The 17,130-nt window shown below is 34.7% G+C and overlaps 1 protein-coding gene and 1 long non-coding RNA gene across 2 annotated transcripts; both read right to left on the reverse strand.

Moving 5' to 3' along the window:
- Positions 1 to 343: 343 nt before the first annotated feature.
- LOC110736476 (sterol 3-beta-glucosyltransferase UGT80A2-like) lies at positions 344 to 12,850 on the reverse strand. The gene is made up of 14 exons (XM_021916695.1): positions 12,250 to 12,850; positions 9,735 to 9,889; positions 9,019 to 9,261; positions 7,827 to 7,938; positions 6,804 to 6,974; positions 5,329 to 5,392; positions 4,845 to 4,902; positions 4,568 to 4,745; positions 3,167 to 3,297; positions 2,644 to 2,746; positions 2,031 to 2,107; positions 1,746 to 1,793; positions 1,512 to 1,661; positions 344 to 794 (listed from the first exon to the last, which is right to left on the reverse strand). Exons 1-14 carry the CDS (start codon positions 12,488 to 12,490, stop codon positions 615 to 617), a joined length of 1,911 nt encoding a protein of 636 aa, XP_021772387.1. The 5' UTR covers positions 12,491 to 12,850; the 3' UTR covers positions 344 to 614.
- Positions 12,851 to 13,289: 439 nt separating this feature from the next.
- Positions 13,290 to 15,495, reverse strand: LOC110736016. The gene is made up of 2 exons (XR_002514185.1): positions 15,006 to 15,495; positions 13,290 to 13,505 (listed from the first exon to the last, which is right to left on the reverse strand). It is a non-coding gene; the product is annotated as an uncharacterized LOC110736016 (long non-coding RNA).
- Positions 15,496 to 17,130: the final 1,635 nt, after the last annotated feature.

A 17,130-nucleotide genomic window follows, 5' to 3' on the forward strand; every position in this document is an offset into this window, starting at 1 on the left:
ATATGTTAGAGCAATTTTGCTGCTATTGTAGTACTATCTTGACATCTGCAGATAGGATAATGTCATGAATAATTCATCCTTTCCTAAACTGGAGGATCTTTGTATTTGCCTATTTGGCAATATGGAGTATATGTCATATCAATTTTGTGCAAAAGAAAATTTTATGATAGATTTCCTGAATTCTTCCCCACAGGATTTGCACACAAGTACTTGCCCTTTAACTGCATTCCAAAGGGATCGTCACAAGTCAACAATCATTACAAATATCTAACAATTCAAAAAAAAAAAAAAAAAAAAAAAAAAAAAAAAAAAAAAAAAACCTCACACAAATAATCAGATCAGATCAGATCATTATAAGTGGGCTGATATTTTGATATTACTGGAGCAATAGTTACATATTAAAACACAATCATCATACAGCAGCATAAGCAACAGGCTCTTACATAAATACAATGATCTGACTGCTGCAAAAACAACGTATTAACAAAACTGCTTCTTGAGTTGAAAAGGATTACAGTGACATGGTGAGGTGGGTGGTTAGTCAAGTCATTAAGGTGTAATCATGCCTAGATTAGATGGCTCAAAAGACGATCTGGCTTAAATGGACATGCAGCCTAATGTTGGCCCAAAAAACACCCTCTTATCGATAAATGTGATTTATGTCGCTTTTGAAGTTCTGAATGATCCGGCTCAGGGAGATCACGGGGAAAATGCTTGTGAAAGGCATTCACTGCACCAGCGACCCCATCTTCATTTTCCATTGCCTTTGCCAGCTCCACAGCACGTTGTTTAACCTACAATTCATAGTAGGATTCTAGTCAGCCTTCAAAAGTAAGATTAAGGAACAAGAAAGCTATCAATTTCACAGTTGCAATGAGCCAGCAGCCCATATTGCGATAAGTATTTGAAACTTCAATAGTTTAAAACATGTCGGGCTATCAGCGATAATTTAACATAATTTTTTCACAACTTTGGACAAGTTCAGCAAGTCAGACGCATTAAAAGATGGCTGCAGATGGCAAATTCAAAATATGTTGCAAAACGGCCTTAACATGAGAAAGTTTGGCACTTGTCATTCAGGAAAATAACCAGTGCCCAAACATTGTATTTACATGTAATCTATACCAATGATCTTATTGGTACTTTTACACCTCATGTTGGTACAATTAAAATGCACCAATAGGCACTGGATAATTGATATTTTCATTATGACAAACAATTTATGTTTTTTTTTTTTTTTTTTGACAACAATTTATGATTTAAAAACCCTTGCCTTTTCGCAGGAATAACCTTTTGTTTATTACTTCGAAGGCGTTCAAACATGAAAGAAAAAAATCATTTGGGTCCACCATCGGCATAGTAAACAGCCTTTGCTTTCAGGTCCTACTTACTTCAAAGACAACATTTGTCATCCCCCCCCCCCCCCTCTCTCTCTCTCTCTCTCTCTCTTATCCTCCGACAAAACAGACAGCAGATAAAAACTTGATCCATTAAAGAGGCTAGTCGTTTACCATGGGATCCTGCATGAAGCGTATAGCAGAAACCAATTTCTCAAGCGAGAACTCCTCAATTGGGACAGGTGGTGGCCCTACACCCTTTGCATGCACTTGTTCTCCCCAAAAGGGTTGGTCACCAAAGAATGGCACAATTGTTGTTGGACACTGAAGAGATTCATTTTTGCGTTAGACACTGAAAAAAGGGTTTTTTTTTTAAAAAAAAGGGCTGAATAACATGAGAGCAGTTACCGCAGCTTTAAGACCAGCAGCAGTTGTCCCAGCACCCCCATGATGCACCTCCATTTGTGAGGAAAAAAAAATGTCTAAGTTAGACAGGAACATAATCTGCAGAATACTAAAAATGACAGCTCATGCTTGTAGTGAAGAGAAAATGTTAAAAAGGTAAAACTCCAATTCATTAAAAGGCCAAATTGATCCCATGTGGTGATACTGGAATCTAGATATAACTATATATATATATATATTATCAACAAAATCACATATTTGAAAAATCCATTACTAGAATAATCTTACCACAGCAGCACATTGCAAAAATAGCCAATCATGAGGAACGTTGTCCAACAGGTACACAAAATCCTTCGGTTCTGCCACTGGGAAGCAGGTATTAGTCAGAAAACAATCAAAAGGCAGCCAAAATATCAATCCTTAATTAGTATTTCTCTATTATCTGATTTTTCCCACCTCTAGTGTTTAAAATTTAAGCAAACTAAATGTACAGCACAAAAAGAAATACTCCGTAAGCTGCTTCATTTCAAATGGTTAAGACATAAATAAGCATGAGAATGGACAATCGATCTGATCAAATAAAGGGAATACTAGAATAAAAAAAATTCCAATACTGCCACATATGTACACTTCATAAAGATGAACCTCGTTATCTGGGAGAAACATTTCCTCAACCCTAAATATTAGACATTCTTCTTTCACTGTATACAGATCTGTTTAGGGGAAGTCTAAGTTCTAAACGGTACACCATGACATCTCATAAGATTGGAATATGAAGAAGGGGTAATCAATCAAAGCCTTAATCCCATAAGTGGGAAAGAAGGGGGAATAAGAACTTTTTTTTTTTTTTTTTTAATTTTAAAGTCAGACTTCAAAAGATGAAATAACATGAGCAGCTTACAATTGCCAAGACCACCCCAGCCTTTGTTGATGATTCCTCTTTGTCCAGTGAGTTCCAGAGCTCGTACAATAATATTAGTCATCTTCTCAGGTTCTTGGACAGGCTATCATAGTTTAGACAACGTACATATCAGTCCACGTTATACCAAATAGCCAAGATTAATTAAGAGAGAGTTCAAAAGAGCTTAAACTACGCACTCAGAATTTCACAAGTACAAAATTTGAACTATTATCTTAAACAGAATCTACTCTCTACAGACCCCAATGCCTCTGAGTCTTTGATAACTATTTTAGCCTTACCTCTCCAACAAAGAAGTTAATCTAGCATTGACCCATATTTAAAAGGAAATTGAACCGTAAAAAATTTATAAATCATATTCTGCAATTAAACTTACAGTCATTTAAAACACTTTATTACTAACTACCGGAACATTGTTGTTCAAGCGTTCAACAGATTCCATAGAAAAATTAAAATAGAAACATCCAGCACCTCCTCCTGTATTGATGCAAAAGAGGGTACTTACTAGGCTTCCAAATCCAATATATATTGGCTTTTGACCCTTTTCAAGCCATTCAACAAGATCTTCTGGAGGTTTGTAATTTGAAGCCAGGTCAAGGAAACAGAAACCAACTACGTCAATTTTGGGTCCCCAATCTGCAAGATGATAAGGTACAAATATTACAGACAATAAAGGTGTAGGAAAACTGCCCTAATATAACATTACCTAATACACATTAGACAGAACTCTCACAGAGGAGTGTTCAATAGGACCCCATTGATAAATATGAAGATACATGACGGTAGAAGATTCAGACATACATTTGTAAAAATCCACACAAGTCAGAATTCAAGTGCATACATCATTCTCCTGTGGGTCCAGATTTTGCCAATAATTAATGAATAGGTAACAGTAAAAACAATCGTCAGCTAATGAAAGGAAAATGCCCGTAATAAAAGAATACATCAAGTTTTCAAGTAGAAGAAGAATGGGGAAAAGGCCACAAATTAAATTAGGTAACAGTAAGTATAGTTGTCAGCTAATGGAAAGAAATGCCCATGATAAATGAAAACTAGTTTTCAACTAGACGAAAAAAATTGGGGACAAGGCAGCACATTTATTTCTCCAGGGAAACTAAGAGCAACTGACCGAGAAATTAGTTTCCTGATTTATGGCTTTAAGACATGGTAAAGGAGAAGATGATACACGAACCCATAACACCAAACTGGGTGAAGGAACGTCTCACCACTGGATTAGTTAATATAATAAAAGGTATAGCACATCAAAAAGAAAGCAAATGTAATATACTCCCTCTCCCTTAATTTATTTATTTTTTTTTTTAAGAAAAAAAAAATACTAGATGGGACCATCACGTCCATAAGAGTACAAGAAAAGCTAGAAAACCACTTTTAAAATATTTCTGACTCTTCTCTCTGTCATATCAACCTTGTCTCTCTCAATTCACTTCCAGATCTTGTACTCTGTATTTTGCTTTCAAATTTTCTTTATTCTAATTAATTTACTAATCTTATAATTATTACTCTCGGCATATTAAAAGTAAACAACTAAATAAAACAAAAGGCAAATCAGCAAATGTATCATGTAATTGAGAGTCTTCAGATGCAAGGTAATACAGGTCAAGTGCTTCACTGGCCAAGGTAAGGCGATTTCAAAGAGGCGCAGAAGGATTTAGATTAACTCAGTTCCCCTTCAAGCCTTTTTAAACATTGACTACTCTAATTGCCAAACCTAAATGTGAAAAGAAATTATGGATGGATAGAGTATTAATTAACATATCTTGTAACAGACCATAAAACCAATTTTTAAAATGTAGCAATCAAACCAAAACAAAAAAATCATTTTTCAAGTGCACAACCAATAAATCCAGAATAAAATTTCGGAGTACTGGGAACAAAAATCACTTACCTTTAGGTTTGGGAACAAGGTGAGGGCTCCAAATATATCCATAGGGGGTATCAGGAGGAGCACTATAGGAAGGTTTTAAGTATGTTACAGGTCTCAATTTCAGCTTTTTCTTCCTGAATTCATTTATCATGTCCCGTATTCCAAGCCAAATCAATGCATCAACAACTTGGTAAGAGAGCTGCAAGCATATGCTGACATTTAGATGAATGGCCAACCATATACAGAGTATTTCCAATAACAACTTGCATTACAGAGTGTTGAGGAAAGCATTACTTACTCTATACGCAACCGATTGCTTAACCCGTGACAGAGGATGCGGAAACTCACTAGTGGGCCTGCAACAAATGAGCCACCAAGCACTCTTAATTTGACATTTTTGAGTTTGGGTACAGAAGTCCCATTCATGCACCCAATATCAGGATACAAGAGCAATATCACATCTATACTTTATCCAATTTTAACGATTAAAGTCTATAACAACAATTGTACTCAAAAACCCTAAGAAATTAGAGATCTACCATAATATATCAGGTCGCAGATAAAGCAAACAAAACTTATGAGCTGTCTGTACGATCTTTCAGCCATTGAGATAGTGGAAACAGAATTTTAAGAAATTGAAACGAGTCACTTTATACCCAGGGCAATGGGCAACATAAAAGCCAGATACATTAACTTATAAATATAGTGGAGAAACTGACTAAAATTTTAGCTGCTGCATGTTAAAAAAAACCATCATAACATTATATCAAAAGGTTACTTACGTCCAAGGCATTGTAAAGAATATGTGAATTGGTACTTTCAGTGCCTCGGCAACATGTGTATGTCCTGAAGCAAAACTTAAGCATGAGGGCCAATCTTAAACAAAACAAAAAGACATGTTTGAAACAGTATAATCTGTAAATAACTTCACTTTATAACACCTACAAAAATAAATACACTGATCTACACATACAATTAGAAGTACTGCTGCTTTGTATTTCTCTGCTCCTTTCCCTTTTTCATATACAAAATAAGACCTGAATTTAGCTGAATTATGTTTTTAATTAACTGAAGAAAGGTGACTTGTTAAGTGCTAAAACTATAAGGCTTTTACTACGTCTAAGATGAATCATATGGTAAAATAGTGGGCAAAACTATTGCTTACCTTAACTTGATCTGCGATATCAAAAGCCTCTACATAAGAAAGCCTTCTAAACTAAAAATAATACTTGAAACTGGCACCTCATTGCCATAGCAATAAAAGAAACGTCACGCTTCACAACAGAGCGTCCTTACTAAATTACTTGACATTCATGCACTCCTCTCTAAGGGAAATTACATTTAACATCATACAGAGAATTGTTCCTTGTCTTCCCCTGTAGAAACATGAACCCACCAGATTGCCAGGGCACTATCTCACTTCAAATTTGTCAACTTCAAAGATTCTGTTATAACTCCAAGGCAGATCCAGAAATATTAGGATTGTACTCAAAATAGGATATAACACCATTATATATAGCAGCTATCTAACTACCTGCCGCGACTAGAGTACTAGACATGAGGAATTTGGTGGTAACTAGGAGGTGAGCCGAAGACCTTTTGGAGGTGTACTACAGTACTAAATGGGTCTTTCTGGTCATTAAAATCCTGCAATTTCTTACAATCAATTCTACAGTAAATTTCAATCATCTTATTCAAGACCTTCAGCATAGTTGACACGCAACTTTGTACCTTCCCCTTTTTTTGTAAAAACGTCAATTTCTCAAGTCCCCTTCCTTGTATTATGCTCTTGTTGATAAAATCACATTTAGGGGGGGGGGGGGGTGCACAAGGGCCACCATTTTCATGGGTACTTCCCTACTTACTCTATAAACAAGGATTGGGGCATCAATGATGATGGCATGCTGCATTAGATGCAATTTGTTAGTGGCAGTCAAACTCGTAATTTACTTCCCTTCCTACTCGTAATTTGCTCTAACAAAGTAACCTGGCGAGGGATAAGGCTAAATACTCATTGGTCACTCAAGAGTCAAGACCCTGCCTATCACTAAATCCATACAAAAAAGTTTAAGTTCTTCTCATTAAGCCTAAATAACCACAAACAGAGAGTGAAAAATGAGAGCATGTACATGCTATTGTTTAACAGATTAAGGATACAGCTCATCCTAGAAAATGGTCCAACCATTCCAGTAAGAGCCAAGTCAGCCAACAGTTTCAAAGGAGAAAAAAATCCAAAGATAATAATTTAATTTCTAACCATATGCTGGAGGATTCGCAATTATTGCATCAACTGTAAATGGAACATGAGATACAGGATCAGGTTCCTTGCAAGCAGGTAACAAAGAGAATATTATATCTCTCATCTGATTCCTCTGAATAGGTATCTCTGAAGGTTCTGAAGGCAAGAAGCCCTTGTTTTTCACCATGTCTGCATAAATGCTACAAATTAATTGTGAGTAAAAATGCATTTTAAGAAAGTCAATAAGCAAGAAAAGGAAAAGTGGCTGGCATAGCAGCATCCCAACACTTTTGCACTAAAGTCTCAGCAGTCAAAGACACGATTAGTCCCCACTGGAGGATAATGAGTCAATTTCAAGATAAAACACAGAAAGACCTACATAAAGTTAGCTATTAAACAATGTATGATTGTATGGGTATAACAATCTAAGTATAAATTTTAAGGCAGATACAAGATTTAAAACAACCCATCTCTCCCCCCTCCCCCAACCCCAAAAAAAAAAAAAAAAAAAAAAAACAAAAAAAAACCCGAAAGAATGAGGAATCAAGTAGGCAAACAATAAGTACAGCCCATGTTAATGAGTCCATCTGTAAATATAGTTTTTGCAATTTAAAACTGAGATGATTTACTAACACTGAATCTTTTCACCAATTTTTTTGACAAGCACCATCATCACAAAGTGTCAAATCAAACAACTTCACAATAAGATTAAATTTTTTAAATTGCTATCCACTTATTGATGAAGCAACTGATTGTCTACTATGTTAAACAAATCGAGGTTGAGAATTTTTCCAAACCGCAAAGTACAAAAACATATCATCGTAAATTTGTCAGTGAAAAAAAGCACTGATATAAGAAATACAATCCCAATAATTTTAAAACAATCCTGTTCGGAAACTTCAGTAGAAACAAGTACAACTTTTGGACATACAGATTAGAAGTTATAGGTGAAAGCATGATTATTTAGAACTGCTAACTTTTACTTCTAGCTACACGAGAACCTAATAACAAAGTCTGAGAGCAATCTTTCAGGAAACTTACATCCAGCAAGAACTTTTGGGTCTCCTCCTAAAGGATAGAACTCCAAGCCAGATGCCAAGACAAACTCTTTGAAATTTCGGTGAGTTGCTAATCTGACCCTATGGCCATATTCCTGAATGAAACCACAAAAATGAATAGACAGTATTGGACAGCCAGAGACAGCTAAATAAAATCCAGCAGTAAATTAATAATAGCAAGTAAAAATTAAACAGGAATCTTAGTAAAGAAGATGCACATTCACAAACAAAGCAAGGATAGAATCCAAAATAGAGAAAGATAGCAAGAAAGGAAAAGGCAAAATAGGAAACGTCACTAATGAAAAGTCAATGGTCCAGTGGCTATAGCCCGAAGAAGCTGGTAAATTAACTTATAGTGTTATAACATCATCCTCCAGGTAAAGCTTAAGAGACCAGTTTTTTTCATCAAAATCATATTGTGCAATAAAGTTGGATCATTATATATATCCTGGACATTGTTTTAAACTCTAGGTGTGCATCATGGACAAATGGAAAGAAGCATGCAAAAGTACATGAAAGGATTATAAAAGTTCCAACAAATTTCAAAGAACTTCTCATAAATACTTCTATAGATTCTAAAAAAGGCCTAGCATATAGATTCTTAAGATACTAAAAAAAACAGGTTCCCAAAATAAATAAAAAATTAAATTCCAAACTCAGCATAAAAATAAAACAAAGGACTAAGTGGCTTTATAGGGAGTCTGGAAAAAAAATAAAAGTCTTCATAACCTTGCTTACACAGATGTGCTTGGGGCAAGTGCATCTTAAACCTCTCTATGTGGAACTGCACAGGCACCAAGAAGAAGTGCAGCTGCATAATATACCGACCAGAATCAAGGTATAAATGTGGCTTTAAATTTCCAAGAGAAATTGTAGGAATATAACACCCATAAGCAACTCTAATACAGTATTTTTAAAGTACCATGATGAAGCAGTATGCTAAAAAAGACACCAGCATGGTGTTACCGTATTACCCATAACCCATGTACATAGTCGCAAAAACCAATCCCTCAATCTATCACATATACAAGAATGCAACTTTACATTAGGCATATAAATTAAAAGAGCCCTATAATTCATTCCTGTGTAGGCCACTGCAATAAAATACAGACACTCCTTATATCAAAGCACTTAATAACAATAATATTTGTATATAAATAAAACGAAAATTATACCTGCAAACGCTTCCCGATGGCAACAAAGGGTTGCACATCTCCTCTGGTTCCAACAATTAACATCACAATTTGCTTAGGTGGCAAATCATAAATTTCCGGTGATTCAAGTTGTTCCTCTTCTGCGCTAGCACTAGAAGTCACACCAGTTCCCAAATCAAGGTTTGATGTTTTAATATCTCCGGGAACTTCAAATTGTACACTTCCGTCATTTTTAACAGTTGCAAGCCGGTTCAGCCACTTGAGCTGAAAATTATAAGCATGCTCAATTGAAAGCCAAATTAATCTAATTTGGGACAATGGAACTAAACAGATTTAAGTGAGAATTAGTACAAGCAAAAATTAGTTCTGACACTGAGAATAATTTTCATTGGTGTGTTTGACTCTCTGCTCATACTGCTCATTTAAAGATTTAAAAGAAAGACAGGAGGATAGAGGGCTGATGAAGAAGAGCCTCTGACAGCACGTAGATTTTATAAAGCAGAGAGATTATGAGTAGTAAAAAAAATTAAGAATGGAATTGCTTTATGGGAGGCTAAAAAATAAACACCAACACTTTCAGATGTCAAGAAACAAGCACCTTAGGATTTCAAGAGAAAGGAATGAGATATAAAACAGGGAAAATGCACATATTACTGGAATATATTACAAATAGCCACCAATAACAGGCAAAAAAGACAATGTAAAATGATATACATATTGAGGAAAAAAAATCTAACCTTCTTCTTCAGGGGTACTGTTTCATCAAAAAGTTTTGCTGCTAATTTACTGAGTGGATTATGCCGTTTGGACTCTCCAGCTTTTACAAGATGATTAGAAGTTGAAGATTCCCGAAAACTATTGTTTCCATTTGAGCAACTCCCACTAGTGACCCCTTCAAAATTAAATATACACGTAGTACATACTTAGAAATATAATTTAAACCAACATGGAAATTTTGAAACTCTTAAAAAATGGCCTTGAAGCCTTAATGCAAAACTAGGTGAATTCATGATAAGTCTACATCCACAATGGCTATGCTCAAACTCCATATAACTATAACCATCTCATACATTGATCCTGGATTTTTTAGAAACATTTTCACCCTTCTTTTAAGTAATCAGGCAATGCATAATGTAGTGAATCTGTGAATGTAAGTATGTAACCCCATACTAATATTTTTACACCCTAGTGCCCATTAATTACAGAGGTAACTCATAGCACGTGATAAGAGGTTGAGTATGCGGTGAAAAGTATCTGAAGCACATGGTTAAATGGTCCAAACAATGTGTATGTGAGTACACTATGCATGATCTGATGGTAACATATTCACCTACCAACACACCAGCTAGCTTAAGGAAAGGTAAAAGTGTAAAACAGATGTATATTTTTCAAGCTCCAGCTTGATTATCTAATCCTCAAACTCCCTAACCCTTATAAAACAACATTCACAATTTTACACTGTGCTTGAACGAGTAGAATTTGATGGAAAAAGAAGGGAATGGTAGAATGATGGATCCATTTACTTTTGAAAATATTCTTCCAAAGTCACAAGTTTAAAGGAAAATGCAAAACTACTTCTCTACTTTAGTCCCTTTTCCTTTTCCTTATCCTTCCCCTCGCCTCCTCATTAACATGGGCGGAGCTAGAAGGGGACATGTGGGGACACTTGTCCCCCCATTTTCAAAAAAAAAAATTTAAAAAAAAAAAATTAAAGAAAAAAAATTAAAAAAAAAACTGAAGTGAGACAGAAAGAAGAAGAAAAGAAATTGCAAAACTAAACCCTAACTTTCACAATTCTCAATTTCTCTCTCTTCGAAGTTCGAAAGTTGGAGACTTAGAGTTCTCAGGCAGTCAGGCTCGTCGGCGGCACTTCGTTGGTTCGTTCGCGTCTTCTCCCGTCCAGTGGCGGTGTCGGGTGTCTTGCTGACGTTGCTGTCTTCGGTCTTCCGCCCTTTATTGGCTCCACCCCTGCTCCCGTCGCCGGTTCTGTTCACCCAAATCACCAGTTCGCGACTTGGAGTTCGACAGACGACAGTTCGTGTCGCCGGTGTGCGGTGTCGGTGTTGGTGGCGGGTGTCTTGCTGTCTTCGGTCTTCCGGTCTTCGCTAGACCCAATTCACCCAAATCAATGGAGGTATGTAAATCTGAATTTCAACTTATTACTTGTTTAATTGATGAAATTGTTGTATATATCAACTTATTACTTGTTAGTCTTTTTTAATTTCGATTGAGAATTATTGTGGATTTGACGATTTTGTCATTTGTGGGTATTGAAGACGAATTTCAACTTATTACTTGTTTAATTGATGAAATTGTTGTATATATCAACTTGTTTAATTTCGATTGAGAATGATTGTGGATTTGTCATTTGTTGATTTGTGGGTATTGAAGTTTTGAACTTTGAAGTATTGAACTTATTGAAAATTGAATTGTTTAATCTCTGAATTATTGGTATTTAATTTTTTTCCCCTGTTTTTGAGAATTTAAATTATTGAAATGTATAGTTGAATTAGAAATTTAGAAATTAGAATCTTAGGTTTTGTTATTATGTAATGATGTGGATTGTGGAAATTGATATATAATTTTCAATTTAATTAGGAAATGTCAAAAGATTCACCAAATTCAAACAAATCCAAGGCAACTAAACAACCCGATCTTCGACAATTCTTGTTTAAAAGAACGAAACTCAATAAAAATGGGTCCAACGAAAATGAGTCCAATACTTAGAGGAAGATTCGGTGTACGATTTTGTCCCCCCAAGTTGAAAATCCTGGCTCCGCCACTGCTCATTAACATTATGATCTGAGCACATTGTAGTTGTCCCCATATTGAATCTCGAAAATCGGCGCATCCACTGAATTACCGCCCCCCTCAGTTGCCACCACCTTAACTACTTACCTTTCAAAAATCTTAATGCTAAGTTCTAACTAACAGATTCGTAAATTGCAACAAAATTTCAACCAATTAGTCCACTTCTGAAACGGTCTTGATCTTCTTCTCCCTTGTTCATCTCATGTTCTAGAATTTTGCAGTTATCTAGCTAAGACAAATAAATCTCCTAAACGCTATCCAACTCCAACTACCAAAAAATGATCATCAAAGTATCAAACAACCAAGCCAAATTATAACCATAATTCCAACAATGAGTTGCAAATTTTAAATGCACCAATTTTTCTAAACTCAGCGAATTACCATCACAAACATAATAACCATAACAAATTCAAAGAACAATTATACAAATCAGAAACACACCAGAACCAGAACCGCCGGAACCGGAACCCGAACCAGAAGAACTTCCCCTGCTAACCTCTTCAGAAGAAGCAACTCTACCGCCATTACTCTCATCACCATGTTCATCAACACCTCCTCCATTACCATCAATGACAACGTCAGAAAATCTATGATTCAAGCGACAATCATCGACGACGTCAACAGAATTATCACCAGAACTCATCGAAATGCTTCGATCATGCTTCTCAGAATTATTCGCCATTGAAATTGTGAAACCCTAGAAATGAAAAATGCGGGAAAGAGTGAGAAGAAAATGGAGGAAGGTGAAGAATGACGGGAGTTAGACAGAAAGTTGAAGCATTAGGGAGGTTTGTTCAACCAACAAAAGGAGAGAGAAAGTAGGGAATGAGGTTTGGTTTGGGTATCTGTTAAAGGACACGTTCAGGGGAATATAACCAATTTTTTTTGAATTTTTACTTCTTCCTTTTTATACGAGTACGGGATTTCCCTGTTATAACTAGACGTGTTTAAAAGTCGGTTTTGATTGGTCCGAACGCATTATACTTCTCCGTGTTTTTAAGGGTTATATTTTGATCGACATATATGTTTAGATACTTTAATATGTTAAGATTTTTGTATCGAAATATGTTACGAAGTAGAATAAGAGGTAAAATGCAATCCGTGTTAGGATGGAGTGATGGACTAGTGTTTTAATTAATTTCTCGGTTCAATATGTATCGAAGTATGCATGGAATAGGCTTTTAAAAATTAAAAAATATTATTCTTTGCATAACTAACCTAGATTTCATGTCTTGAAATACAAATTTACAGTCTCCATCTCGTTTGAACCGATGAACATCTCTGCTCTTTCCATTGTCAAACGATTGCTCCATTTTTATTAAGTTCATTTAATGTGTCACGAAAATCATATTAAAAATAAAAATTAACAAGCATGTAGTTCTACCTAAACATGTTAATTATATTGTGAAATAATTTCATAACAAAATTTGCAATATTTGTAAAATCTTATGTATAATGACTTGAATAGGTACAGAAATAAATTCCATCAAATTTGACCTATAAACATTACATTTTTTTTATTTTTTTACAAGCTACAAACTCTACATTACAAGTTTACAACTTGTATAATTTGACACTTTGTAGGCTAAGGAATATTTGAATGGTTGTAAAGATGATCGATCAGCATTATCCCGCGTTCTTTTTGCGATCTGCGAGCTCATGAGGCCATGATGCAGTGCTTCATTGGTTAATTTAAACTAAAGGAGAAACAAAAAGCAACATTTGAGGGGAAGAATGATGTAGAATTTGGAAATTAAAGTGACTTAAAAAGAAGTTGGCTTGTCACTTACAATAAAGAAGGAATAATAATTATCAACTGAAAAATCCATTTTAAATTAGCTAGACTTTTATTGGAGGGTGCTCAAGTATACATCAATTACGACGGACTATATATATATAGAGAGAGAGAGAGTATGAGTACAGGTATATCATGGTAATTTGTTGAATATTTAAGGGTATTTTTAGGACAAAATCCTGTATGTACTTTGAATATTTTAAACCAAATGTTGATATATCTAATATCTAAACAATTGATTATAATTTGATAAATCACAAATGTAAGTGATACATGAGTACATCAAAATTTTAAAAAGTACGGAGTAACAAAAGAAAATTCAATTATTTACAATTATGTACATAACAAATAAATTTTAGGATTTTTTTTCTTTTATTCTTTTCGCAATATTAGAAGCAAAGTTATAAAAAACATATATTTAAAAATGAAAGTATATTAAACGTAATATTGAAAAAGTTGCTTACTTAGTCAATTAGTCACTCCTAATTTAAGTGAATGAAACTTATTTTCCATTTCTATGAAATTAATTTACAAAAAGTACATTATATGAAAAGGTCAACCAAATGACCCCATAGTTTAAAAAGTTGTAATTAATAAGTTTTCAGAAGTTCAAAAAAGGTCAAGTGGCTTGCAAATGTTGTGATTTTGGCCTTCAATTAATTATTGAGATGTTGATGGTATAGTATATATGTGAGCTATAAAACTATACCTCTATACAATAATCAATATGATAATATAGTAGGCTTGTATAATTTCATAGAAAAATTCAACTTATGCACATAGTGCTTATCTTAATCAGAACTATAATATATACATTAAAAAATAAAGTAAATTTAAGACCATGTATTCTTGTATAATTTTCCAAGATCTTAACAAATTAAAATCTTGTTTAATTAATCTAACAAAATACTGCTATTGTCAAAAAAATAAAAAATTGACTAATCTAACACTCAAGTCATGTCCATTTTATCTTATAATTTAGCATAAAAATATATATCTGCCAAAAAATACTCAAAATATAAATATAGTAACTAGTCAAACTTGAAAGCCATGTCACACTAAGCCACATTATAAATACTTCTTAAGTCATATTAAGATCTTGAACGTGAATAGAACATTTATGGAATGATATCAGTTTTGATATACTATTATATTTAACCTAGTTTGAACTTAAATTAATATTTGACCAAGCATAATTGCTGATGCATAATTCTTACACGTGAAACTAATATTTAAATTAAATTATTTCCTCTGCAATATTTGATATAAATGGGTGCTCTTTATTATGTGCAATAAATTTTTTTCTTTCCTCGTTTAGTAAATTTTAAAGAATAAAAAGACCATTTTACCCTTACTTTTATTTTTTAACTTTGTTTAACATCTTTTAATTACACTTACTTACCAACTAATTACCACCTTACCCCGGCCACCTTCGCCGCCCCTACCACCAGCCCAGACGAGCCCAGAGCACCAGCACCACCGCGACAAGACCCCACTCGTCGCACAATTCTTCGACCATCCCCTACCCCTTTCCGTCGCCACTAATCCACCACAACCAATAATCTGAGTTCGTGGATTTCAGTGGTTTGAGTTCGTGGGTTTCATGTGGTGGATTTCGATTCCAGATCTGGGTTTCGTGGGTTTGGTGGTGGGTTTTGGTGGTTTGAGTTCGTGGGTTACGGTGGTTTGAGTTCCTGGGTTTCGTGCGTTCTTCGAGTCGTGGGTTTCAGTGGTGGGTTTCTGTGGTTTGGGTTCATGGGGTGGTAGTTTAAGTGGTGGTTTGGTTTGTGAAAGATAGAACATTGTTCGTGGGGTGGTGGTTTGGTTTGTGGGGTGGTGGGTTTTGGTGGTGATGTCGTGGGGGTTGCGTAAGTGGGGTTGGGTGTTGGTGGTTCGTGGGGTGGCGGTTTCGGTGGTTTGGTTTGTGGTGTGGTGGGTTTTGGTGGTAGTTTCTGGGGGTTGCGTAAGTGGGGTTGGGTATTGGTGGTTCGTGGGGTGGCGCGGTGGTTCTGCGTCCGTAAATGGTGATTGTTCTCCGATGTTTAATTGTGTATTTTATTTTCATTTGGTTTAATTATCCCTTCTCTCTCCTCTTACTTTTCAATAATCTTGTTTAAGAAGTTTTGCCTAGGAGTTCGCAAAAACTCCATGAAGATAACCGTGGGCGGAGGGAGTATTTTATTAATAAGCACATTTGATTTTATAAAACTATTTATTAATAAGCACACTGGATTTCATAAAACTACTCTATAAATATTAATTGAACAACATTTTATAAGATAACATCTGAGTTTTTATACATTAGTAAAATGATATGATTAGAGTTAAAAGAAGAAAATTACAAAAGGTCAAAGTGTGTAAAGCATAAAGACGGTATAATATTAAAACTTATCCAAACTTATATCGAATGCAAACAAATTTAATTTGTCAAAAATAAACTCACATGTCTCATGTGTTGTCTAAAATACTTGATTTATTTGAAAATTCTTCGTCTTAGATTATCATTACTAAAATTTTCAATTTTTTTTATAAACAAAAAATATTTAAAACAAGTTAAGGAGAACAAGATTTACAAATATAAAGGCACATGGAAAGGTCATAACTAAAGTTTGACACAAGTCAAACCGTGTCGTGCCAGCATTCCTCATGCTTAAACAAGTTGTGTTGTATTGGATTTGTATCAATTTTTATACATGGAGCCTATGCACGACTTGTCCTCCATGTTGTGTCATGCCAATAAACCCTTTAATGATGTTTTATATAGGATATTTTTTGCAAATAAGTGAAAATTACTTACTTTGTTTTCCTGAGTGTTACTACTTGCATATTACTCAATGCACTATTTTGACTAATTAATTTGATTGTGTATTACGTATAAATTATACAAAGTTGTTACTGTATATTAAATATCCATAACAATACGAATCTAATAAGATCCAACTTGATGATGTTTTTTCTTGTATGCATACACAATTAGACATGGTCCAAATTTTAAAACTTTGACCTTGTGAATAATACAGCAAATGGGCAAAACTCGGGAAAACGAAGATAGTACTCCCTCCGTTTTTTTAAGCCCCCATTGGGGATTTTGGCACTATTCATCAAACATACTTTGACCAATGTTTGTGAATTAAACATAAGAGGGGCACTTAAAAAAACGGAGGGAGTAGTTGGTCAACTCTAATCTGATCTAAATTTTGACAATAATAATGTGAATGCACAACTCATATCTCACTAGTCAGGCAGTCACCACGTATCTCTCAAGCCGAGCAATACATATACAATATTTAACGAGACCATTTTTTGTACCCGCCCATCCCATGTCCAGCTCTATTCAAAACTTAGAAGCCCATAGACATTAGAGTTTTAAATTTCAACATTTTCACAGTCTAACAATGAACATCCAGGCAAATGTTTGCAAATCTATCTAACCCTGGTTCTTTAATCTCTTTAACTGTTTCACACTTCCACACGCAAAGTTCGAAAAAGAGAGGAGAGAGAAACAAAATATAAGCACAGATTTCCAG

This window comes from Chenopodium quinoa, unplaced genomic scaffold (genome assembly GCF_001683475.1).
Source record: "Chenopodium quinoa cultivar QQ74 unplaced genomic scaffold, ASM168347v1, whole genome shotgun sequence".
NCBI lineage: Eukaryota > Viridiplantae > Streptophyta > Magnoliopsida > Caryophyllales > Amaranthaceae > Chenopodium > Chenopodium quinoa.

What these genes read in the sequence shown, in the direction of transcription:
- LOC110736476 (XM_021916695.1), bottom strand. Translation starts at nt 12,490, where the DNA reads ATGGCGAATAATTCTGAGAAGCATGATCGAAGCATTTCGATGAGTTCT. An exon ending in CCATCGGGAAGCGTTTGCAG is followed by an intron (nt 7,939 to 9,018) that starts GTATAATTTTCG and finishes GGTTTCATTCAG; the next exon opens with GAATATGGCCATAGGGTCAG. An exon ending in TTCTTTACAATGCCTTGGAC is followed by an intron (nt 4,903 to 5,328) that starts GTAAGTAACCTT and finishes CATTTGTTGCAG; the next exon opens with GCCCACTAGTGAGTTTCCGC.